We start from the raw sequence: 27,471 nt of genomic DNA on the forward strand, positions 1-27,471 counted from the left end.
AGAAGTTACTTTGGAAGAATTGACCAAATGACCAAGTTGTTGTGCTTCCTTTAAGCTGGGGAAGCAAACCTATTGCTCTGGAATCCATATGGTGTCTGTTAGTAATGGTTACTTCAGCAGGTCAAAGGCATAGTACTTCTTTATCTGAGAGAAGGGTTACTGGGAAAAGGGGAGATCTTAGGAACAGGTAGATTTGTGTCTGTATCCAGCAGTGTACCCTACTGGAAATGGTCTGATCTTACTGGAACACTTCATTTATCTTACTATTCATTACAAGTTTGGAGCATTTTGATTAAGTTTTTGCCCTATTTATTACAATTTCACAATTGCAAACTGCATTGTGTATTCTTCATAAGAAGAGGAATAGGGTGAAATTAAAACAGATAAAGCAGATGAAGCTAATCAAAGCTAACATCATGTAATGGGAATGTCATGTTATGCTGAAGTCAAAGCCTCAGTTTGTAGCTCATTGTGTCCTAGTTAAGGTAGTTTATCATCAGTAAAACTATGCAAGTGTATTAAATGAGAGTTCAACAAAGCACAAGCTTTATATTTAAACTTTTGGGATAGTTTAAATGCAGACAGATATAGTATAGTGCACAACTGTTTTACAACTTTATTGTCCCCTGCAATTAGAAAGGGTATAGCTTTGCTAGTTGATAACATATTCTTTGGGGATGAACATGCATCTTTTTTGCCTGGTTAAATAACTGTAGTGGTTGTACTAAACTATAGGTACAGTATGGCTGAAGTAGAAAAGTTTGATCTGTGAGTCCAGTGTTTCCAGTTCATTTGCTTTATCTGATTGCAGAGAGCTTTTTTATTGAAAGGTCTTCATATTTGACAAAGCAGGAATGAAAAGCCTATGGCTCAGATTGAGTGCTAGCAATTATAGTTAAATCTGGAAGCGGAATCTTTCCCAGTTCCATGAATCTGTGAATAGAATAGTGATGGCTGTGTTGCTTCTACTGGTTGTATAGGAAGAAATGCATGTGTCATTATGGATACCTCTAACTTTGTTTTGAAAGACCACTGAGTTGGAGACATTGTTACCCATTTCTTTTTGCAAGATGTGCTTATAAAGGCACTGATGTATTTTGCGATTTTTTTTGCTTGTTTTTTCCCCTTATTTCTGTGGGGCTTTTTTGTTTGTTTGTTTTTGTTATGGTTCTTACTAACAGTAAATTTTATTTATTTATTTATTTATTTTTAAAAAAAGAGAGTATGTGTTGTACATGTTGATTCTCTTCATGAAACTAACTTTGGTTTCTCCTTCAACCTAAGTAACACATTAACAGGATTAAAAGCCAAAGTAAAAGCTGCAACATGGAATAGTTTTGGAAGATTGGTAAACTTAAGCATAGGGTTAATTCTTAGCAAAATATAGTGCAATTTGTGGTTTACTGATGCTCATTTACCTTATGATGACTTTTTTTTTTTTTTTCTCAGTCTCTTGTCTACTTTTGGTTTTCCTGCTTGAGCAAGGGTTTGGACAAGATGACCTCTCAACATCCCTTCCAATCTCAAAAATTCTGATTCTACAATTTATGGAGAAAAATAGTAATATATGCAAAGTTGTGGATTCAGGAAAAGCCCTTTCTTCCTTCTCCCTCTTCCAAGGGCTTGTGGGGGCAGAGGGGAGAGAAGAACAAGTATATGCAGTGTCATCGGTGCATGCTCTCCTATATTTGTTGCCATTGTCTTTGTACCTAATTGGCACTAAAAGGGATTGTTTCATGTAGTGGAGAGTAGTTACAGTAGTAGCTTGATGCTAAAGTTTAGCCCTGTCAAATTTAAGTGACTCGTTTTCTGATGTTCACTGTGTTGCATACTGAAAAGGAGAGCTCTGCAGAAATAGCTGCTTGGCTGCAGACCACATTTTATGGAGAAACTGAATTAATACATAAATCTTGTACACAAGGAAAACAAAAGTAGAGGCAGGAGGGAGGCAGGTCAGGAAACAGTAAGATTGCCTTTTGTTTTCCTTCACTCACCTAAAAGCTATCTTTGGAAAAGTTTGGAGAAGTGCAACAGTTTGCCTTCTTGCTTGTCTCTGTGCTGTCCTGAGTCAGCAGAAGCCTCATTCTGTATGAGCACAGGCATGCCAGCTGTAGTTATTGATTTTACATGTTTAAACTTATTCTTCCTTCTGTCTTCTTCTCCAGTCTGAATATGTGCAGATTGCATGTACACACGCACACCTGTCTGTGTCGTGGTTCCGCTCGAGTGGGCAGCCGAGCTCCACCACAGCCGCTCTCTCACTCCCCCTCCTCAAAGAGGAATGGGGAGAAAATATGTGAAAAGGGCTCAAGGGTTGAGATAAGGACGAGAAAATCACGCAATAATTATTGTAACGGGCAAAACAGACTCGGCATAAGGAGATAGTAAGATTTATTGCCTACAACTAACAAGCGAGAGAAGTGAGAAAACAAAGGAAAAAAAAAAACAAAGCACCTTCCCCCCATCCACCCTCTTCCATCTCCTCCCCCCGAGCGGCGCAGGGGAACGGGGGAATGGGGGTTATGGTCAGTCTACAGCACTTCTTCTCTGCCGCTCCTTCTCGGTCACTCTCGTCCCCTGTGCTGTGGGGTCCCACCCACGGGATGCAGTCCTTGATGAACTGATCCGGCGTGGGCTTCCCACAGGCAGCAGCTCTTTCAGAACTGCTTCAGATATGGGTCCGTACCACGGGGTCCATCCCTCAGGAGAAAACTGCTCCAACCTGGCTCCCCTACGGGCAGCAGCTCCTGCCGGGTCACCTGCTCCTGCGTGGGCTCCTCTCCACGGGCTACAGGTCCGGCCCGGAATCTGCTCCGGCAGGGGTCTTCCACAGGCGGCAGCCTCCGTCGGTGCAGGGCCACCTGCTCCACCGTGGTCTCCTCTATGGGCTGCAGCGTGGAACCCTGCTCCACCGTGGTACTCCATGGGCTGCAGGGGGACATCCTGCTTCACCATGGTCCTCACCACAGGCCGCAGGGGACTTCTGCTCCGGCGCCTGGAGCACCTCTCCCCCTCCTTCTACACTGACCTTGGTGCAAGGCTGTTCTCTCACTCCCTTGACTCTCCCGGCTGCTGTGTGGCGCAGCGTTTTTTTCCCTGTCTTAAATATGCTCTCACAGAGGCGCAAAACAACATCGCTTATTGGCTCGGATCTGGAAAACAATGGGGCCCTTCCCAAACATGGGGCAGCTTCTAGATCTTTCTCACAGAAACCACCCCTATGGCTCCCTGCTACCAAAACCTTGCCACATAAACCCACTACAGTCTGAGAGGCTAAGTTGTTCCTTTGCATCTCTGTGACGTCCTTGGGAATTGTGAAGGACAGCTGGAGAAACATAGACCTAAAGGAGCAGAACAAAACCAGACTAGAATAAAAAGACATCAACTTAAATCTTGGATGTGGAGGACAAAGGGCTGAGAAGGATAACTTGTTTGGTTAGCGGTCACAGTAAGTTTCATAGGCTGTTCTGTAAGCAACTTGGCCTTCTGCTTTCTGGAGTTGCTGTGGAGGTAGTGTCCTAGTGGCTATTACACAAGTGTTGTGTTCTGTGTATTTTCAGAATAGTCTGCAATTGAAGTAATAAAGCAAATGCCATTGTTACTGAAAACAGACAAAAGCTTCAGCTGATGCAAATGTTACTAATGAGACACATGAAAGCAGATAACGCACTCATTTCAGAAGTTTTCTTAAACAGTCATGCCAAGCATACTATTTTATATCAATATATAATTTTAGTGCAGCTCCTCAGAGGGGAGGATTCTGAATTATTTTTTGTGTTATGGATTATGGTTGTGCTTTGCTCTTTTAAGTGAAATATATGTGTCTGTGTGTGTGTGTGTGTGTGTGTATATATATATCTGCTATTGATTACCTACAGTCTAATCTCTTTATATGACTTAGAGTGTTTCACATGGTCTCCAGTGATTTGCCTTGGTTTTGACATTGTTTTCCCTCAAGACAAGCAATGGTTCAATCTTTAAATGTCACAGTGCTTCTGTTTTTTTCTGTTTGTTCTACCCACTTTTATTCTGTTCAAGTTTAAACCAGAAGTGATGATAGAAATACACAATGTGAAACTGATTTTCTTCCTTATTCCATGGAAAAACTAAATTGAAACTATATTACAGATACACTATTTGAAGATGTGCCTGTGTCCAAATAATTAGAAATAAAGTGATTGCTCAAGCCTTGTCTACATAAAGACACTTAAGGCTTCTAATGTAAACAGGAGGAATTTATTTAAAGTGGATTAGTTGAGCTACATTAAACATTGAATTGATATTTCTCATTCAGAATTAGTAGCTCAAATTCAGGTGTTTATATTTTACTGCTAGATTTCATTGAATTTCATTTCATTGAATTTCAGTTTTTTACTATTAAACTTCATTGAATGTTTAAGTTTGAAGAAAAAATCCAGACTGATTTGAAATAGTTAAATCTGTTTTTTAAACAAATAAATAAATCAGATTAGTGTTTTCAGGAATCTCTAAGGATAAGGAGATTTTCTTCAAAGTAGTGTTCCTTTACACTAACTGGGTTGTAGTAGTCCTATCCAGACAAATATTTAGCTGTTGTTTTGCTACAAATTATTAGTTCTGCAAGTATGCTCTGTTGGCAGCTAATTCTGTGTTCCTTTGTGTTGCTGCTGTGCTTGACAAACTTGTGGAACTATTCCTGCAGTACCCAGTGGAGATGAGCTGAGAACACTTAACATGCTGAGGTCAAACAGTGAAAGCTCCCAAGCCTTTTTGTGCACGGACATCATAATTTTCATATTCCACCTGATTGTTATTGATGGAATATTTGTTTCTGTTATGACACTGGTATTTTTGAAAAAAATTGGAAGATGGGGAGCTTAAGTTTAACTGAAGCGCTCATAGCCTGTGAGCAGCTTAGCAAACTGATGCTGCAGTTGCCAGGCAGCTTTGCTTTAGATTTGTGATATTTGCAGCTTATCAACACTAGGATATGGAAGATGGCCAGTAAGGTGAAAGAGACACGGCTTTAAACAAATGCTTTTCTCATAACTGCATCCTTCCTGTCAGCGTGCTTTGTGAGCTTAAGAAATTTCTCTTATGTTTGTACTGGAGGCATAGGAAAACCAGCAATAGCAGAAAAAGTTCAGGGTGACACAGGACACTTTCCTGGGCAACCATCCGAATCCTTCCCCAGACCTAGCACACCCCAATATAATAATATTTCTAGCTATTGAGAGAGAAGGGATTGTTACCATCTAGCCCCAGTTGCGCCTGGTGAGCTGGTAATCATTTGAGCTAATTTTAACAGTAACTCCAACACAGTACCTCTAGAGGTCGTGTGCTGCATGCCTTGGGGCTTATTAATAACTTTGAATATGCATGCTTTCCCAACCATTGACTGTTTGTTTCCCATGATATCCTTTTGAGTTTATTGTGCTCCAAAAGTTTAGATAACTATAGTGTTCATATGAAGTCTTCACAGCTGGGAAAAAGGGATATCTTGGCTGAGTAGGGATGCTGCTTTACGTGCTTGTTGACATTCTCTTTATTTATAATGTTGTCAGGAATGACTACCTGATGGATTCTGTTTCAAAAAGGAAAGCAAAACGAAACAAAACATAAAAGTCAGGGACTCCTGACATTAATCAGACTTTTCTAGTCACAGAATCGTGGAGCTCTGCATTTTAGGATTGCAAAATCAGTGTGCACAAAAAAGTGTATTAAATACTCAGTTTTAGAATATGAACACTAACTAAAATCAGTTACTGAGATGAAAATTTTCATATTTGAAGTCTTCCACAATTATTTACTGTTAAGTAATAAATTATTTATTGTTTATTTATTAAACACTAACACTGCATTTATTTCTTTTAATGTTACTCTTGCTCTCGTGTTTAATCTTTCTAAGCAGAGTGGTTTTGCAAAATGTTAGTAATTTTAATTGAAACGCTAAATTCCATGAATTATTTTGTAATCTTTTCTAGTGTTAGAAACCATATTTTTCTTAGATTCTTCTATCTGTCTATTACATGAGCAGTACTCCTCTTGTAAAACAGACCAGAGCAAATTTTCTGTAGGGAATACTATATAACTACAAAAATAACAGTATTACCAATAATTTTGCAAATGCATTCAATAGGAAAGTACAAACAAAGCTTTTTATGTGGTTCTGCACATAGCTAGTAAAAACACTGAATTATTTAATATTTTTTTGCCAAAAGATCAAGACTTTCTGTCCCTCACTCTAATAATTTTAGAAAGCCTCAGCCCATTTCTTCCCAGTATTGTTTAATAAAAGTTTATGAATCACTGAGAGAATTCAAAGACAGAAATGCAAGATTAAAAGCTTGAAAAAAATCCAGAATTAAGTATTTTTGGTCACTTGGCTTTCAGCCATCCCTGGTTAAAGATCTAGTTTAACTAAAGAAAGAAAAGTTTGTAAAACAAATAATTTTAAGTGCACAGCTGTTTTTGGAAAAGGGCAGCATTACTACCAACTGGTAGTAACGAAATGAGACATTCAAGAAAAGATTGGAAAAAACAATTTAGTAATAGCTTTTTTATACCTCTGTCACAACTATTTCAGTAACAAAGATGTGTGCTGCGTCCTACAGTGCTCCCTGTCTTTGACAGCGGTGACCCGCCAAATGAACCCTTTTAATTGCCTCTTAGCTGTATCTGAGAGTTTACTTGTGTGTCTAAGGAGGTGCTGTGCTCACTGAATCAATCACAACTAGAGATGTACTTTGTTAGTTGCAATGGAAATTTTATGTGGAATATATAGCATAGATGGGAAATAAGGTATATGAACTACCTACGTTTTGCAGGTTTCCCTTTTTTTGTGAAGTTCTCCTGACCGCTTCTTCCAAGCAAAGTTATTTTTTTATGTGTTAATCCTATGTTTGCTTCTGAAGGACAAAAATACTTCAGTAGTGCTCAGTAGGGTCTGAATCTTTCACCTGAAGGGAGAGGCTTATAAAGAGGATACTTTTGGTTTCTGTTTAAAAAGATGTAAAAGCAGCACTAATAACTGTTTAACTCTTTCTCCCAGACAGAAGTTTTAGCTGCTTTATTTTGCAGAGCTGGTGAACGTAACTGACCTGCTGAGCTATTTCATGTCTAATAGCTCTTAAAAGTTATAAAATACAGAATATTTCTTCACACACAATACAATTTAACTTTTCAAAGTGTATCACTTACTTGGTTTAGGTGTGGATTATCAGTGACTCAATCTTGTATGACTTCTCTCATGAAGAGGGGTGCTTCCTCTGTGGCCGCAATAAGCTGCACTTGTTGATCATCACAACACTTAATAAATACAGTTTGGTTTTCTGTGATTTTTTGAGACACGTTGTGTTGCCTGAATGAATAGGCTTTTAAATAGTACTTAAATATTGGTGTATGAGGCTCCTTTTAAAAAGTTCCTAGCTTAAGGCACTGAATTAAATATTTAAGATGTTGTTTTTAAGTGGAGAACACTGTTTATAAGTACTTTTAAAATTTTATATATATTAAAATGAATAAATGGGAGAAGTTTCATGTGTTTAGTAGAAGGAAATGGCTTTAACAGATTAGGATCTTAATGTTGTTAGGGACCTTGTCCTTCTTTTCAGGAAACGCTTCGAGTGAATATTCACCCTTTGTATTTCCAATGAAGCAAGAAAAGTCAGTATTTCCTGCTAGACATTCACGTAGTGTAGATCGGGGAAGCTGCGCTACCCGTAGGTATTTGCTCTCTGCACGTGGCTTCATCTGGGTTTTGGTGATGGGTTGTGTTTTTTATATTTATTATTATTGTTGTTATTAAATTTATTGAATTTATTTATTTATTATTAATATGGTTTGGTCTGATTGTGTTAACTCCCCTCCCTTGCGAGGTAGTGCCATTAGGGGGTATAAAGCACAATTACATCTGATGGTAGTATACCCTGGCAGGATCAGTGCTTGTGATCTGCACCAAGGTTCTTTCCTTGAACCCATAAACCTCTCGTGTTCTGGGTGCTTCCACCACCTTTACTGGTGCTTGCTGCCATTTACTGCGTGCCCCTGCCACGAGCAGCTCGTGGGCAGCAGCACAGGCATCTGTGTCCTTGTTACTTGTTACAGCAGCAGCCAGCAGGGTATGGTGGAAGTAGCTACATGGGGAGAAGCTGGTTGCTGTATTTTTATTTTTTTATTTTTTTCTAAAGGCAGCTCTATATCCAGAAGCAACTTACAGCTGGCCCAGGGCAGTACTTTTCACTAAGGCTTCTTTCTTTACCGTAGTTATGTATAGTGATTTGAACAGCTACTATTTGAATTGATTTCAGAAAACACATTACATTTAAACTGGTTTAGGAATTTTGTTCAATAATTTTTATCTCAAACTTCTTAACCTTTCACTGACTTTGTCAGCATCACTCAGAGCCACTTGCTGATGAGCCAAACACACAGATTTCATTAACACACTGAACTTCGTCTGGATTTGGTTTTTGTATCTTTTTTTTTTCTTTTTTCTTTTTTTTTCCAAAACTATTCTATATGTAATGTGAATTTCCTGGGCTGGTGTGCTTTCAGAGGCTTTTATTGTTAATGATGAGTTTTCCGGCTTTCTGATCACCCTTTATCCCTACCCCTCACAATCCCCCTCACAGCCACATGCTCCCAGTCCTAATCTGGTAATTGAAGTTAGGTTTGTATCAGGTGGCTTTATAGTTCCTTGAGTTACTATTTAACCTTAAGAGAGCTCCATCATTGATCAATAACTAATCATTTCTGACGCTGACTTTACAAGATTGAGTTAGTGGTAAGAACTTTTTTGTGAATAATATCGTGAACGAATGTGTTAGCTTTTTTCATGTAACCTAAGTGTTAGACAGTGTTTTAGTAACCATATCTCCTTCCTTAATATATATTAAAGCGTTTAGATCTGGAAACTTTTAACAGAATTACTATTGTTGTATTAAACTGTAGCTCTGATTTTGAAACCAGAAGTCTGCCCTCTTGTGGGTTATGTCTGTATTATTAACTCTGCTCAGGATCTTGAATGAGAACTAGAGGATATTCATTCATTCATGCTCTCTTTCTGTTTGTCCCCGCGTTGCTGAATTCATTTATTTATGTATTTCTTTATTTTTCTCTAGGGATTAGCTTGTAGACTGATAACTAGGAGAGATTCATCTATATGTAGTACTAAGAAAAGTAGTTTATTGCAAGGTAATGAAGTTTAAAACAAAATATGAGGCAAAGATTCTTAAATCTATAGTAGCCCATTTGCTGATTTAAAAGAAAACTCTACTGCTCCACTTAAATTATAAAACAACTAATATATAAGCTGTTCTGGTTTACTTTTGAGTGTGCAGCTGCAGAAATCAGCTTTAATCATGGTGCTGTGGTTATATCAATACAATACCGCCCCACATATAAGAAATGAAAACCACTAACTGCATTTTTAGTTAGAATGAAAATATTTGAAAGACTTACTGTGTTTCATTTAGTTTCAGTTACTGTATTTAAACTGTTCTATTTAATAGAATGCTTTTTAAAAAGAAAAATAGAGTCCTACTCTACTATAGCTATTCCTAAATTTAATTTTAATTCACCTAATTTTGCCTCTAATCTCAGAAATGTATTAGGTCAGTCATATATACCTTTTTTTTTTTTTAAATATAAAGATATAATAAGGAATACTCTGGAGTATGAAGAATGAAATATTTAAAGAAACATACTAAATTTCTGAATGCCGAGTTTGGTTATGGAGCTTTCTGCTGAGCCTGTGTGTTACTGTATATAGGCAGACTTTCCCCTTTATTTTGTTTTCTACCACTCTCATGCATGAATATAGCTAAGCCATGTAAAAAATGGTATTGTTGTTAAGGAGATGAGAACATGTTTCAACCAAGGGGAGCAATTCATAAATGCAGGACTTGAATTTTGTGTGATAACCAGCGGTCAGAATCCTACAGTTTTGTTTGAGTCAGATGCTGCAATATGTAAAAAAAAAAAAAAAAAAAAAAAGGAGGGGGGTGGGAAAGAAACATACTGAAGTAACACTTTAATTGTGTAGTTCAAAAAAATATATTATCCATAGCATAAACTTTCAATTTTATTTGCTGTCGTGCTTTGGCTTCTTGTTTTTATTGTGTATTATGATGATATATTTTCATATATTATTCTTAATATAGGCTGCCCTTTCAACGTTTTCTTTTCACTAAGGGGTTCTTTGTGTAACTTTCTTTGTGCTCTGTAGTTTCTTCCTCCCTGGAAGGTCTTTTACAGTATCCATTGCTTTACCGAGAATAAGAATCTAGATGAGTATATACTGAATATGCAATACCTGTTTTGCATACATGTAAATTGGACATGTACTTCTCTGTTTCAACTGCTACGCTCTGGTTCAGTGTTTAAGTTTTCTCGTGCAGTTCTTTAATTTCCTTAATTGAACCAATACTAATTATGTTCCGTTTTTTCACGTCTAGAGGAAGAACTTCTGTACCACCTGTAAAAACTACTGTACAAAGATGATAGTGTATAATATTATCTAAATATTGATAAATTTTGATTCTGCTTGACTGATTGTAAGGTGCTATAATATACTACTTCTAATTCTTGTTATAGTTCAGGAATTAAAAAAATATATAAAGTTGTTCATCAGTCAAGCTGTTAATTGTTGTATGCGGTTAGGCTAGTTTGTATGAAAGAACCTATTTTGTCTTGAGCTGTCAGTTCTTTCTTCCCTAGCTGCTTGATATTTGAATTCCTTAAACGAGTGATTTTATTAATGTTCTTGGTGACAGCAAATTCTAATATTAAGTTTCACCGGACCTCAGCCTCTAGCTCTGGAATTGAATTCCACCTTTTTGCCAGTTGTATAACAGATGCAACTTTGCTCTGAACACAACAGATGTAATATTTGGACCCAAATATACCCATGTGGTTTCTTTGTATTGTGTTTGTTGTATAAACTAATCTCATTGCTTAATCCCATCAATCTCTCTCTTTTTTTTTTTTTTTGTCTATTCTCATCTGTTTACTCACATCATCACACTTACAATAGCGTAGTCCTGTAAGAGTCTTCTTGAATCACCATGCTGAGTTCCCTGCTGGTGCAGGCAACCACATCCTGTCCCTTCTGTAACATCTGCACGATCCATCTTTAAAGTAACGGTATTGCTTGTCTATACTGCTAGGAGGAGGCTGTTCGAGAAAGTGACTGCTCTCATGGTGAGAAGCTCTGTTCTGATTTCCCCATTGCTTGCATTCATTCCTCCACGTATTGTTGTGTTAGCATTGGCCTTTAGCATTCCTCCTTTTCACCCTCATTTGACTGCCATATAGAGAGCAACCACGTTCCCTCTTGACCTTTGTTTTGTTAGCTAAACAAACTAATCCCTTCTACGTTCCTCTTACAAAGAAAGTTTGCCCTTCTCCTGACCATCCGAGCTTGCTGCGGTCCCAGGTCTGGACCTTGCCAGCTTGGGATTTTTATTGTGTAGCTGCAGAGAAGGCTTCCAATCTATCTGGTTTGGGGGGAATTTTCCCTTTTCCCTACTGAATACCTATATAATTTAATTATTGTGGCAGTAATACCGGGAAAGAACTTGCATCAATAGTGACTGCCTCCGATGTTTACACCTTCCCCAGGCTATCAGGAAGTGAAAGTGATAAGGCTTTTTTTTTTTTCCTTGCATCAGCATTGCACACAGAGTTTCTAATAATACTGCCTACTGTTACGGCTTTAGTCAGCGTTGATATGTTTTCAGTCAGGAGAAGCAGATTATCAGACATGACCTTTCTATTGTACATATAATTTAATTCAGAAGTGTTAACAGCTCTTGCGGGTTTGGTGTTGCCGACTCATCATGGAAAAAGTTAGGTTGTAAGTTTGTAGGGGTTTTGTTTGTTTGTTTGTTTTAAAGAATTGTTTATTTATGGAAGTAGGAAACCACTGAAATTCTGCATATCTTGGTGTTAGTTTCAGGTAAAGAACCTTGACTAGTATTTGAAGCTGCTCTGGGTGTATGAAAGCTGTTTTCTCCTGGTTCAAAACAAAACCCCGAAAACCCAAACCACAAAGTCTATCTGTCTGCAGCAGTTTCCTTAGCTAGATTTTGCACCTGTAATGTACTATATTTTTAATAAACAAATGTATTTTAGTGGTAAAGTATAAGACTGCAGCAGGTGTAGCAAAGGAAGTCAGCTCACTGTCAGTTCTGTTTAACCTCAGTGTTGGTATGTTTTTCAAAGAATTCAGGTTGCATGCATATAGGGAAACTGAAACGTCAGCTTTGGTAATTCACAAAAACTTTCAATAGAAGACTTAAAATCTGCAGTTTCCTTACTTTGCTTGGAATCTGTATGTATTTATTAGCAGGGGTGTCCTGTATATTGGTATTGGTGTTGGAATACAAAAGAAAGAAATAAGAATTATTAAGGAAATGCCAGCATTCTTTTGTTTTGTATATGTCGTGTATCTGATTCACAAAAATGTTGGTTTGTACGGTAATAAAAGCAAATCATGATTTCAGCACCTTTAGTAGGCAACATAAATGCTTACAGAAGAATTCTTACTATTTCGCTGTTAACACAGATACCTGTCTATAGTAGGTACACGTATAAATATATAATCAAGCTCCTTTCCTTTAATTTATTTTGTTTCTCTTTAGGGTGTATTACACTCAATTTTTGTCATTAGTGTAATAATAGTGGACTCTAATGTGTGATCTTTGTAAACTTTGTAATTTTGCAGTTGCAATTGAAATTATTATGATGACTTTTTTTTTTTTTTTTTTTAGTCATGTAGACTTCAGTGCAATTGGAATCTTTACAGTTAGTGAAAACTGAATAAACAAATACCTACTCTTTTGTTGAATAATGACACAGACTCCTGATGGCTCTTGAACAGGAGACCTTTATTGCCATTTTTCACTAATACATATACTTTCCCAATAGCCCCACGTGCTGTCCACGGGCCTGAATCTGTCATACAGTTGGTTAGAGACCCTCAGACATGCTCCTCGAGCCAGCCAGCAATTGGCCACTGCCCAAAGCTCATCTTTAACACTGTAGACAATTTACTTTATCTCAACCTTGCTCAAGTTTTTGTTTCTACCGCTTGTTTCCTCATTACCTCTAATTCAGGGATGTGTGAAACAGTGCGAAGCCACCTGCAAATTCCTCTCCCACAGAATTCAAGCTGTACCATTTACAGGAAACAAACAAGCTGGTTTAGTGGGATGAAGCCTTTTATTTTTGTGGAATAGGGCATACACTTCCAAGCAGCAGTTTTACCAGAGGGTGTTTAATATTTAAGACATATTATCAGATTAATTTTGAAACAGATACTTCTTTTAAAATTCACTAAGATTTTCTATTTGTCACGTTGTTTCCTTGATTCTTGCATATGTATATTATTCCTTTTATTTTTGGTAGCCATCTCTTGTATGAAAAATACTTCCTTCTCCAAAATTGAGAAGAGAATGTAGCAGCTAAGTAGTTAAACTGGTTATGGATTAAGCACTCTTCACTGTATTGTGAACCAACAGAGGTTTTGCTACTGATTTTTTGTTTTTTTTGACTAGTTTTCAAAATAAGGTATAAAATTCATTACCTTTTAATTGTCCTTGTATATTTAATAACCATATTGGTAACCGACTATTGGTTTAGTGCTGTATATACTGAGAAAATTTTTTCTTTTGCCTTATCTTGCATCATTTTTGCCTGCATTTTGATTGCTTAATGTCATTTGATATTGAAATTCCACGTTGTTCTACCTATTCTTAATGAGATGTACTTAGAATACAGCAGAGGTTATGGTCTGCATTTCATTTATATTATTGAATTTTAAAGACTTTTAAGTAAACGTTTGTTTTTGTTTTTGTTTTTTTTTTTCCTTTAGTGCTTGGGAGATGGGAAGTAATGATAGCTGGCACCTGAACTAAAATATCTGTGTAGGCACTACCATCCCAGAATTTCAGGATGAATGGGGATATGCCTCATGTTCCCATCACTACTCTTGCAGGGATTGCTAGTCTTACAGACCGTAAGTATTCTTCTTTTCCTCATCTTTTATATATTTCTTTCTACCTTTTCAGCAAATACCTGTATTTTCAAAATAGTAAAAATATTTTTATTATAAAAGTTACATTTAAAAAGTAAATCTGTTTGAAATTAGGTTTGGCATTTAAAAGGTTAATTTTTCCATCACGTGAATTTTAAAAATGTAATCAAGTTAGATAATGCTAATTTTAACGTGTAGTGAATTCTAGATTTAAAAACAAACAAAAAGAAAAGAACCTTAAACCTGATGCTTAAGTTATTCAAAAAGTAGTTAATCATTCAGAACTGTTTCTGGGTATCCCACAAATAAAAGAAAAACAAAAGAATGATAAAAGACCTTCGTAAAACGTATATTCAAAAAAGAGCTGTGAAATATGCTGAATATATTGAAAAATATTTCCTTAGTTTTTGTCAAGGTACAAAACTTGCTCTACTTAATATGGGCTGCTAGAATGGAACTAAGCATCTCAGTCTATGAGGCTTCTTTTTTCATAGAATCGCAGAATCATAGAATGGTTTGGGTTGAAAGGAACCTTAAAGATACTCTAGTTCCAACTTCCCAGCTATAGGCAGGGATACCACATGTTCAGCCTATGTATGGAGCAGGTAAGGTTTGTGATCTCTCTTTAAATACATCAGGAAGACAAAATGCAAGGAAAGAAAAATGACTGTTACCATACTGTTGAAATACAGGAAAGTTTTCAAAGAGAAACCGAAGTTATATAACCAATAACTGAATTTAATTGCCTACAGTTTAAAGCAAAAACAATTAAAAAAAAAAAAAAAAAAAAGAGCAGATGTATTCAAGAAAAAAACACTCTTCTTTGTGGCTTTCTGGTATTCTGAAATTTCAAACTGGAAGATACTAGTTATATATGCACATATATGTATGTGTATCTGTATCTAACAGTGGGCCATAAGGATGCAAATCATAAGTTTCTGGGCTATGGGAAATTTTCCAGCGTTAAAAATATTTGCCAACAAGGTTCTAAAGAAAGTCAAAATACATAATTGGTTGAAGTTACTGGCCAAACTCCTTGCACAGATGTTTTTGAAATATTGAACTCTCTTGGGTGGATCACCCCTTGTACTAGTTGCGTATATTGTAGTATTCATCTGATGTTTAGAAACTATTGAAAACTATATGAAAATATTTCATCTATTTTTTTGTTTGCTTGTTTGTTTCTCTGAAACTATTTCTAATTGTTTAGTTAAAACCATTATCTCAGAGCCTTAATCACCCTGGGAAGTCTGGGTCAGCTTGTTTCTTGTATCCATGAAAGTGACTTATCTAATAGCTTGTTTTTTGCCCTCTTCTGGCTTACTCTTCTCTTGTGTATATAATACTACCAATAATCTGATTGAGGTTTATGAGTTGATATACGTCCTTCTTATGCACGTCGAGCGAAGAATGCACTCTGTAAGTGTAGTATGCTCATTTGTAATCTGACTGAAATATTGAGATGGGTCTTTCATTAAACATATAAATCTCTTTACCAAGATTTATAGATATTTTGAGTGAATTAACAACATAATGATCATACCAACCAACAACCCTAGCCTTTTCTTGAGAAGACACCTTGCACAGAAGTGAATGCAACAGGAGAAGAATAAACCATGAGGTTGTACATCTTTGTATGATCATGTTCTGTGAAATGATTTGTAACTTCTCTCTGTCTTCTAATAACAGTTTTGAACCAGCTGCCTCTTCCATCACCTTTACCTGCTACAACAACAAAAAGCCTACTCTTCAATGGACGGATAGCTGAAGAGGTGAACTGCCTTCTGGCTTGCAGGGATGAAAATCTGGTTTCACAGCTTGTCCACAGTCTCAATCAGGTGTCAACAGATCACATGTATGTATTTTGAACTTAAGCTATATCACATTACTGTCCTTATTCCTTGAGACTAAAATGAATTGGTTTGAGATGGATGTTTGTGAGAATCTGAAGATCAGAACATGCAGTTTGTTTTCTTAGGCTTTCTTATCAGATTAACACTATATAAGAGTCAGTTGTTACGGTCAAGTAGCCCTGAAGAATAACGGTGTGTTTTTATGGATCTGCTGCTTGTTCCATAATGCTAGTTATGAGCGCAAACTCATATTGGTATTGGCTGTGCAACAGTTACTTATTATTACACTGTGGTGAATACTGCATATAGACAAATTATATATCCAGTAATACACAAAAAGAAACTCACTGGTAAGACCCTGATCAGGTGTTGACCTTTAGCACTGTAAGAACTGAATCAGCAAGTGTCCACTTTTTGTTATATACGTTTTGTTCAGTTTTGCATGTTGTCCTTTAAATTTTCTTACGTTGACAGCATTGTCTTTTTCCTACATACTTCAATAAATTGTCTTGAGCAAATGAACATAGTTTTTAAAAGTACACCAAACAAACAATAAATGGAAACACTGATGTATTTGTGGAAAATCTAATAGATATTTAGTAGTTCAGAGGGAATTCTGTGATGTCAATTTTTGTAATAAAATATACCATCTGAATATTAGACATTTATGCGTATCTTGTTTTCACTACCACAATACTTTTTTGATGCTACAGAAATACAAAAGGGGGCATAAGAAACTTTTGTAATATCTTGAAAATGACAGCCATGGATATATGTGCTTAATAACAGAAACTAATTTTGAAGACTGGTAGGAATAGTTTTCCTTCCGTTCTTTAAAGAAGAGAAAAAAAAACAGAGGCAGGGAACAGTGCTTTGCAGACTTGTTTTTTCCTTTATTTTAGCAGTAAATTATTTTAATTGTTTTTGTTGTTGTTGTTTTTTACTTGACTGTGGTTTCTTAAAATTTGAAAATGCATTTGCTTCTTTATTTGTTTATTTCCACAATTGCAGAGAATTGAAAGATAACCTTGGCAGCGATGATCCAGAAGGAGATATACCAGTCTTGCTGCAGGCCATCCTGGCAAGGAATCCTAATGTTTTCAGGGAGAAAAGCATGCAAAACAGATATGGGGTACAAAGTGGTAAGGATTGCTGATTACTTACTGATTGTATTTTATGTTGTTCTGTAAGTTAAAGGGACTGATACTAACAACAAATACATATAGACTGCATCTGTGATGTTTATGCCTTACCTTGTATCTGATAGTGATACAAAGGTATGTATCTTGTCATCTTCAACAAGTGTTTGCATTAGGATAAGCACTGAAATAACTCCACAGGGTATTTTTGTGAAAATAATGTTTAATTTACCTACAGAAGTGTAGGTAACTTTATAGGAGGATTGACTGAATTTTATTTTGAAAACATTTTATTTGGATTTCTTTCATGCTAAGTTTATATATTTGTCTTAGTAACTAATTGAAGTTGGAAAACTATGCCTTAATCTTACTGAAAATCTGTAAAACTACAGTTTATCGTTGCAGTGAGTGGTAGTTCTTGGGTAAGGATTAAGGTTGAATGAATCATACATAAGTTCTTCACTGCCATTCCTCTTCTCAGCAATTGGTAATGCAATACAGATTGTAGTATTTTGACAGCTGATTTCTCTTCTAAGGTGTTTGCTGCTGGATAGCAAAGATGGAGAAAGGAAGACACAAAGCAAAGGATTAGTTGGACAGATGATAGTTTAAAATCTGAAGAGATTTTTTCTTGCACCTGAAATCTATTCTTTAAATACTAAAGCATAAAATGAGTAAGAGAATTTCCAGTTTCTGCAGTGTGAGGATAAAGTTTTGCTAGCACTGTAGAAATATAAATAGTTATAAGAGTTTACAGCAGATGGAAAGTGTGGAATGTTTTTGTAAGGAGGAAAAAAGAAATAATTAGATGATTTAAGTTCACTCACCTACCCTACTCAGTAAAAAGCCTTATAATATTCGAAAAGAACTTGCTTAGGACAGAACATGTAATGTTCTTTGAAAGAATGGAGGCATTTTCGTGAATGAAAAAGTTAGGGACAGTGCTATATATTTGGAAGTTCACTGATCCTGAAATTTGAGCTCTGATAACAACCTCCGGGTTCTGTGTTCATTGGCAGCCATGGCAAAACACAGTTTTTCCAGTGGTGGGAAGAGTTGTGACTATCCTGATAGTATGCAGAGTGGTACCACAAAGAACATATGCTTGAATCAGTTTTGCACCAGTTTTATAGGGTAAAATAATTGTTTACCAATGTGAAAGTGAGACATTGGTTTGGCAAATATCTGTTCCATTAGAAAATTTTGAAAGAGAAGAAACAAAGCTAGTTAATTTCTTTCCAAATTTCATTAATGCTATGATTTAGAGGGGGAAATGCTTTGGTAGCTTGATTTAGTTGGGTAAGAATTAGTAATCCTTAAGGAAATAAAAGCACCTCTACCTTTAGTAAATATGCATTGGCCTATGCTTGAAGAAAGATACTGATATGGAATTAAAAATAATTCAATATGAAGCGTAAAAGAATAATTGATGTTATTTTAATAAAGATAATGCATTTCAGAGAATCGGGGGAGATCAGAATTTAAAAATTCCTTGATTGCTTAGTTGTATTTTACCTACATGTAATTCTGAATACATGTGCCAGTGCAAGCATTGCAATGTAAGTCTGAAATCAGAAAACTGGAGAGAAAGGAGGAAGAAGGGAGGCTCATAGATGTAGATAAATGATTTTGAGAGGAAAAAGGTCTTGTAATAAATGTTTGGAAAAGCTAGGCAAAGTGTTATGTCATTTTCAATGGAAAAAGGCCACACTCTTATCTTGAAGTAGGTAGGTCTTTAAGCTGAATACAGGCAAGTTTTGGTAGGCTTATTCACATCAGTATGTCCCATTCAGATCTCCAAGGCGAAAGGAGGCTATGTGGTTGTATTGGATCAGGAAAGGCTGTTTTTTCTCCTGTTTTGTGAGCAGTTTCGAATCTAAGTTATAGGACAATTGGGGTTTTTGTTAGAGATCTTACATAATGTTTTTTTTTACCAGCTAGAAGAATGAATCTTAGACTCTCTTCTAGTATTTGAAGCTCATCTCTTCTAATGTCTTTACTGTCTTCATTCTGAATATTATTTTTCTGCTCTCAGTGTACAGTGAAGTCAGTGGTAGGTACTGTGACCCAGTATTTGTAAATTGGTAAGGGATTCATAAGGTCCTCATAGAGAAGCTCTTGTAATGTGGTCTGGCAGAGGAGACTGAGGTGGACTGAAAACTGGGGTAGTGGTCAATGGTGCAAAGTCTAGTTGGAATGAATGGAGTATCTCAGGGGTCATTACTGAGTCCAGTCTTGTTTAACATCTTCATGAATGATCTGGATGATGGGGTAGAGTTTACCCTCGGTAAATATGCAGATGACACAAAACCGAGTAGACCACCTTGCAGAGGGACCTCAGTAGGCTGGAAGCGTTGGAGCTGACAAACTCATGGAATTCAACAAGGAGAATCACAAAGTCCTGAACCTTAGGAGGAACAACCCCAAACAGTACATACTGGAGGCCACCCAGCTGGAAAGCAGCTTAGCAGAAAAGGACCTAGATGTCCTGTTGGATTCTGAGTTCAACATGAGTCAGCAATGTGTCCTTGTCACTAAGAAGGCCAGAGGTATTCTTGGCTGCATTAGGCAGGCAAACTATTGCCAGCAGGTTGAGGTGATCCTTCCCTTTACTCAGTGACAGTACGGCTACAGCTCAAGTACTGTGTCCACTTCCACCCTATACAGTACAAGAGAGACATGGACATACTGGAAAGAGTCTGATGGAGGGCCACCAAGATAATGAAGGGACTAGAGCACCTCTCCTGTGAGGTGAGGCTGAGAGACTCTCAGCCTTGAGAAGAGGAGGCTCAAGGGGGATCTCATCAGTGTCTATAAATATATGAAGGGAGGGTGCGAAGGGGATGAAGCCAGGCTCTTTTCAGCTGTGCCAGGACAAATGGGCACAAACTGGAACACAGGAGTTTCCACCTGAACATCAGGAAGTGCTTCTGTACTGTGGAGGTAACAGAGCACTGGCATAGGTTGCCCAGAGAGCTTGTGGTGTTCTCCCTCCTTGGAGATCTTCAAAAGCTGCCTGGACACAGACCTCAGCAACCTGCTGTAGGTGGCCCTGCTTGAGCAGGGGACAGATGGCCTCCAAAGGCACCTTCCAACCTCAACCCTTCTGTGATTCCGTGAACAGCACAAGAACGAGGTATTATGTGGACGCTTCTTTGTTTTGTTCTCCTGTCCAGTTTTCCCTCTCAGCACTTTGGCTCTGTCTCTTGGCAGAGATACTTGTTGGAAGGTAAACTAAAATAATGTTTTGCTAAAGGTTAGTATTCATAACATAGCTTAGGGTTCACAAAGGTCTTAAAATTCACTTAAAACTATTTACCACAGCTTGTGCCCCTTTTTTGGATCAAAATTTTGTGCATCTATCCAAGTGTCAATTACTTAATTTTTTTTCATTTTTACAAGAATGCAAGTTCATGTGTGCCTATAAAAGGGAAGAACATTGCAGATGTACACTTTCAAATGAGCATCTGTCTTACTGAAAAATCACCTCAGCAATACTAGTTTAAACATGCATGATGCTATAATACACTTGAATCATAGATCATAGACTTTTTCTGTGATCTTGAGCTGCATTTTTATATAGTGCATTCTTTGGCATTTAGTAGGAATGCTGAAATGGAATTGTGTATCGCTCTTCTTTCTAAAAATAAATTTAAAAAATAGTCAAAATCAGGAGTATATGTTAAGGAAACTTGTTAGAGGAGTGTTTTTTACTGGGATAATGTTTTCTTAGAATCAAACACTACCAACTTCCAAAACTGAAGTTGCAGTTAAAAGAAATTTTAAAATATTTCAGGTATGTACATACACAGTGCAGCCATAAATCTGCTACATAGTGATATGACAAGAACTTAAATACTAAATTTTTGGGGCTTATTTTTATGCTGGCCTCATTTTCATCATTGCTTTGGACAGACTTTTTTGTTTCAGTTGTCAGATTGCATCCTCCTTGTGCCACTATCCTCTTATTTCTCTTCCACCCTATCTTGTCGCCCATCACCCCAGCTCCTGATACACAAGTGAGAACTGTCTGCCACAGAATAAGCTGTGGCTTTTTCTTTTAAATTACATGTTTTAAAAAAAAAAAATCTTTCAAACCAAAGCATGTCACATCTGTGTTTCAAAATGTTTTCAAAATTTAGGGAGGAGAAACCAAATATGTTTTTAAAGTATTTTAAAAGTGCATCCTTTGCTTTAAACATAAAATGAACCTTGATCTGTATAGTTTATATAAAATTGTGTGGTATCTGTTTAGTTTTAATATGGGCACGTTCTGTCAGCTTTCTGTGTATGAATTTTAATCACAGAATCACAGAATGGTTTGGGTTGGAAGGGAACTTAAAGATCACCTGGTCCCAACACCCTGCCTTGTGCAGGGACACCTCCCACCAGCCCAGGCTGCCCAAAGCCCCATCCAGCCTGGCCTTGAGCACTGCCAGGGATGGGGCAGCCACAGCTTTTCTGGGCAGCCTGTGCCAGGGCCTCACCACACTCATTGTTAAGGGCTCGTAGTTTCGCAAAAAATAAAATAAAAAATAAAATTGTAACTAGCTGGTGAGTATCCTATCCTCTGGCGAGAGCATCTGCAACATGTGAACTTGCATGTGGACTCAGGGAACTTCCTGTAGCAAAAAAACACTGTATGAGAAGTGGCAGGGGGATGGATGACTTGCAAGTGCATCTCTGTGGCTTTTACCTGTGGGTGGAAGATTCCTTGCCACCTGCCTCTGTGCAAGGCAACCAGTGTCCATTGAAGCAAATTTCGTAGGAGTTGATGTGTCCCCTTCTGTTACTCAGGACAATGAAATGATCTTTTCAGTGACATATGGAGGTCTCTTATTTTTTCAGGACAACTAGGGACTTTCACTCCTACTCTGGGATAGTTTGTGTGTGTTAATCTGGTTGGAATGCAGCACTTTACACCTTCTGGTACACCTTCTGGGAAGGTAGTAACGGCTGCATTCCTGGGGGATTATCACATCTCTGCTGGTAAAACAGGGAAGAGAAAAGAAAGTAACAGGGAGGATTTATGAAACAAGTTTTCTGTGTGCAAATATTGCAGTAACTGAAATCAGTGATAGTAATTCAAGGATTGATGACTCCCAGGCACTCTGAATTGTGGACTGCTGTCAGCCTTCCGTGGGTCACTTGCTAATCCCAAGCTGCAATTTGCACGTGGATTTTGGGTCACTTGCCCTTCCCAATTTGCACGTGGATTTTGATGCTGTTTAATGACAGAATCAAATGTCTCATAGCTAAAATCACCTCATTGAAAGTCATGTAAATTTATTTGTACTTTCACCATTTCAACTTCCAGAGTCACAGAATCACAGAGTGATAGGGATTGGAAGGGACCTTAAAAGATCATCTAGTTCAATACTCCTGCTGGAGCAGGAACACCTAGATCAGGTCACACAGAAATGTGTCCAGGTGGGTTTTGAATGTCTCCAGAGAAGGAGACTCCACAACCCCTTTGGGCAGCCTGTTCCAGTGTTCTGTCACCCTCACTGTGAAGAAGGTCCTTCTCGTATTTAAGCAGAACCTATGTTCCAGCTTGCACCCGTTGCCCCTTGTCCTATCACAGGATGTCACCGAGAAGAGCCTGGCTCCATCCTCCTGACACTCGCCCTTTGCTTATTTATAAACATTAGTAAGGCCACCCCCCTCAGTCTTCTCTTCTCCAAGCTAAAGAGACCCAGTTCCCTCAGCCTTTCATCATAAGGGAGATGCTCCAATCCCTTAATCATCCTTGTGGCTCTACTCTGGACTCTCTCAAGCAGTTCCTTGTCCTTCTTGAACTGAGAGGCCCAGAACTGAACGCAATATGTCATGTGGTTGTTAGCAAATTCTTTATACCTACATTGACAAATGGGGGAAAAAAAAGATTGATTTAGTATCCCATAATAAAGATGTGGATTAGTTTCAAGCACTGCAGTACTTGTGACCTGCCAGGTCACGATTCGCTCCTGAATTTCCAGAATGTGACTGTAAAACTCAAAAAATGTGACATAAGATTTCTGTGTCCTGACTTGTGAAGCTCCCAAATCTTTTACTCATTGGCACAATCACTACCTACACAATTGTGTGGAACGTGAGTATATGCCCTGTTACAAGATGACTAGCAGGTTTGCCTTAGGAAGCTTAAAGAACTGAAGAGGAATGAAGCCTTGTTGAAATTTATAACTGAATTAACACTGCTTTAGGGAGTGTTTTTCTGTATCATGGTGTAAAACAGACATTTTACTTTAGACTTTTTTTTTTTTTCTAACAGTTAAAGATATTAATATCTACTCACAAAGTTACCAATCTCCTTGTATATAATAATTTCTGATATGAGAGACTTATTTGATTAAATAGGAAATGCATATAAAGTAATACTGCTCTCTTCTTTTTAATAGGGATTATGATGTCGCAGTTTAGTATTTCTCAGAATTCCATGCGTGGTAGTCCTGCATCTTCCAATTATCAACAAACCACTATCTCACATAGCCCTTCCAGGTAATGCAATGTTTTAAATGGGGAGAGGGAGGGGCAGCAAAATTCAAATGCTTTCTACGATGACAGTCAATTCTTGTTGCAAGTATGTGAGTGGCAATAAGAAGATCAAGATCAAGATAAATCTTGCATTTGTCTGACAGCAGGGTGAGTTTCTACTGCTGTAGAAGTCAAATATAGCACTTACTCACTTTTTTGCCAGTTTAATAATGTTTGTGTTATAAAGAGAGGTCATGATTCCCTACTCTCTCTCCTTATAATTTTGGCAGACTTTCTTACCTGCGTAAGGTGTCCATCTGCCTCCTCCCACCCCTCTAGTTGCTCTCTGTGGCAGATTGACAGTGGTGTGAGGAACATCGGAGAGAAGAGGGGATGTGTTTTGGCATGTATGGCTATGTGTCTCTTATGTACTAGTGTGACAGGAGGGTAGGAAAGAAGACTTGTTAAAGCATGGAGTGCTGCTTTAACAGTTACACAAAAGGCCACACATAGGAGGGCAGGCCTAGTAGCTTGGCCAACATTTTCCTCTTCAAATTGCGAGTTCTTTTTCAAATTTCAGCCAGTAGGATGTACCTGTAATCTAGGTCTTTGTGAATATAATAAAGTACTCTGGATTAAAAATTGACTTTTAGTCCCATTACTGGGTGTTAGTAGATTTAATCTGCAGTTATTAGACATCGTTATTAAAATAAACTTTTATTTCATGTTCCACTTCAAGTTAGTGTAATAATTGTTTTGGCAAATAAAACACTTTGTACAACACCCACAACACTGTCAAGAGTGGTGTTTTGTTTTTACTTTTAGTTTTATATCTAACATTGATACTGAAGAAGGTTTTATGAATTGTGATTATTACAATGTGCTATGTCTCCTCAAAATTCTTGCAAAATCCTTGCTTTCAATATTTTGCTGTTTCCTTCTGTGGAAGCTTACCTTCATAAGTGCTATCTGTAACTCAAAACATGTACTTATTCTATTTTTATTTTTAAAATTGATACAAGAAAGTATGTAAGTTGTAACATACATTAATGTCACAAGCCTGTTTGATTTTTATGGCATCCTATCTTTAAGATCAGTTGAAGATAAAGGCGATGAAATAATAAGTTGTATTCAGTGGACTTTGTGTCTGGTCCTACGTGTCTGCCCATTACATATCTTCTCATTATTGTCATGTTAGATACAGTTCTTTTGAAATCTTACTGGAAAAATCACATAGATGGCTCCGTGTTAATCCTAGCAAGCTTGTTGTTATTTGATAATTAAACCTGAGCTGTCATTTTCATTCAAGCTTCTGATAAGATGGAACTAACTTTTGGAAATAGCATACCTTATTTTAGTAAATATTTATAACTTACGTTGTTGTTCCCTTTCACTAGGTGGAGATCTTCTGAATTCTTTTTATTCTTTTATTTCCTTTTACTAATACAATACCTAAGTTGTGGCTCTTAAGTAGCAATTGAAGTTAGGAAGACATTGGTAGAATTAAATACAGCTTTTGAAGGGGGTTCTTGGTTGCTTCAGAATTCTGTGTCTTTTCCAGAATTTATAATGTTCAAGAGGTATAATATTTCAAAAGGAATAATAAAATTGTCTAAATTTGCTTTTACAACTTCTAAAAACTTTTTAATTTTTATTTTTAGCCGGTTTGTGCCACCACAGACAAGCTCTGGTAACAGATTTTTGGCACAACAGAACAGTCCGGTGCCTAGTCCGTATGCTCCTCAAAGCCCTGCAGGATACATGCCATATTCACATCCTCCAACTTATACACCGCATCCTCAGTTGCAGCAAGGTAAGTATGTGATGTTTGTTATATTCTCCTATATCATGTTAGTTTTACCTTCATGTGCATCTTTCATGGCTTTTTGTCTCTGTGAAGGAGTTATATGCTTAATTCAAGTCTTTGCGTTGATAGAGGTTTGTTGTGGTTTTGTTTGTTTGTTTTTTAATTTAGCTTTGTTAATCTTACTCTGTGGAGTATCATAGAGTCATAGAATATCCTGATTTGGAAGGGAGCCACAAGGATGACCAAGTCCAACTCTTGGCTCTACACAGGACCACCCAAAAATCAAACCATATGTCTGGGAGCATTGTCCAAACAGTTCTTGGACTCCAGCAGGCTTGGTGCTGTGACAGCTTACCAGGGCAGCCTGTTCCAGTGCCCAACCACCCTCCTGGTGCAGAACCTCTTCCTGATATTCAGCATGACCCTCCCATGTCACAGCTTTATGCTATTCCCTCGGGTCCTATTGCTGGTCAGCAGAGAGAGGAGATCAGTGCCTGCACCTCTGCTTCCCCTCATGAGGAAGCTGTAGACTGCAATGAGGTCACCCGTCAGTCTCCTTTAAGAGTTACAATATATATTCAAAAAAAAAAAACAAAAAAAAGGGGGGGAAGAAAAAATACTAAAACATTTCTTGAGACATTACTCCCCTGTGCACAGCTATTTTGCATAGTTATCATGTATGAAAGACAACAGAAAATCAGAACAAACCAAAAAAAATTTGATAGCTATAGCCATCATTTACCTGTACTAGCAAAAACCTCATTTTTGCCAGAGTAATTAAGTTTTGCTGCCAGCTTATCTAGCCTTACCAAACCTTTGTAATACAAACTAGACTAATACTAAGTTGGCTAGAATTATGCTCAGGGCATACAGTAACTGTCAAAGACGACCTTCAGAATGAATGGATTTCTGTGTTCTCCCCTTTTCTAAATACAGTGTTGAACAACATGAACGCTGTTAAAGTATCTAGTCATTTTTTTTGTTGTTAAGTAAAATTCTCATTAGATTCTTCTAAATAATCTGTTTTAAAGTTTAGTAATGTGCTTGGAATATTTACATATATATATATATATATATGCGTATGTATATACAAATATCACTGTTCTGTATGCAGTGTTGCATGTCTCATGAATACCTTGGAAGTTTCATATACTGAAGGTACTGAATACAAATTATGTAGAAGAAAATAAAGTTTGCTGTAGTCTTAAAGAAAATGATACTGACAGTAATTAGGATAGATGTGGAGAGAGCTTGACTAATTGTACACGGAATTTAGATTTTGAGTCCTCTTCAAAATTCAGATCTTAGGTATTTGATTCAATTCAAGGTATTTATGGCAAAAGTATTCAATCAAGTAAAAATTACTCTTGTTCAGATTCCAGACCTCTTGTATCCAACTCACTAATATCCACAATTATGTTGCTTTTTTTGTGAAACCTTTAAGAGCTAATGAGAGTATGTATGTATCAGTGTAATTATTTACATTTTTTATATTTCAGCTTCAGTGTCCAGTCCCATTGTCACAGCTGGGATGAGAAATCTCCATGAAAGTAAAGTTTCAAGTCAGTTGTCTGGAAATTCAGCTAATCATCATGCTGATAATTCTAGACATGGCTCAAATGAAGACTACCTACAGATGGTGCACAGACTAAGCAGTGATGTATGTTCCCTAAATTGATTTATTTTGATAAAGCAAATATATGTTAATCTGCTTTATGAGTCAGATATTTTATTGTGTTGTTGTTGATGTATAAAACCGCTGAAAACATTTTTAAGTTTCAGACATGTCTGGTGAACTGTGCAATCTTCAACATGTGAGGCTTTATTTTATTTGGAAGATACCTGTTTCCTTTCAAACAGTTTTTAACATTAATTCTGTTAAAATTATGAAAGTAAGATACCTTTTATATATGTGAGTTTATCACATAAAGAAGTTTAAAGAAACAGTAGAATGTCGCTACATTTACTCTACATCAATATATTGATGCAAACAATACTGGATTCTAGATAGGTGCATAGTTGATTTATCTTTCTGAAAACCCCTGTAATTCTCAATTAGATCTGACATATTTGAATAACATATTGGGTAGCAGTGTAGTAGTGTTGCCAAAAGCAAGAGTACTTATGGACGTTTTTTCTTACTGGTCTACATGTGTTTTATGGTGGCCTGGTTTCTTTTAA

General features: G+C 37.1%; 1 protein-coding gene across 7 annotated transcripts in view; it reads left to right on the top strand.

The window, feature by feature from the left end:
• Positions 1-27,471, top strand: part of NIPBL (NIPBL cohesin loading factor) — a 162,699-nt gene that overhangs the window by 44,528 nt on the left and 90,700 nt on the right. For all 7 annotated transcript variants that reach the window (XM_084505082.1, XM_084505087.1, XM_084505088.1 and 4 more), the window contains exons 2-7: positions 13,856-13,999; positions 15,707-15,872; positions 16,882-17,012; positions 23,408-23,507; positions 25,145-25,296; positions 26,790-26,950. In XM_084505082.1, coding sequence (XP_084361208.1) covers positions 13,936-13,999; positions 15,707-15,872; positions 16,882-17,012; positions 23,408-23,507; positions 25,145-25,296; positions 26,790-26,950 — 774 coding nt within the window. In that variant the 5' untranslated portion in view covers positions 13,856-13,935. The remainder of the gene's footprint in view (positions 1-13,855; positions 14,000-15,706; positions 15,873-16,881; positions 17,013-23,407; positions 23,508-25,144; positions 25,297-26,789; positions 26,951-27,471) is intronic.

The sequence above is a fragment of the Aythya ferina genome, assembly GCF_964211825.1.
Source record: "Aythya ferina genome assembly, chromosome: Z".
Lineage (NCBI taxonomy): Eukaryota > Metazoa > Chordata > Aves > Anseriformes > Anatidae > Aythya > Aythya ferina.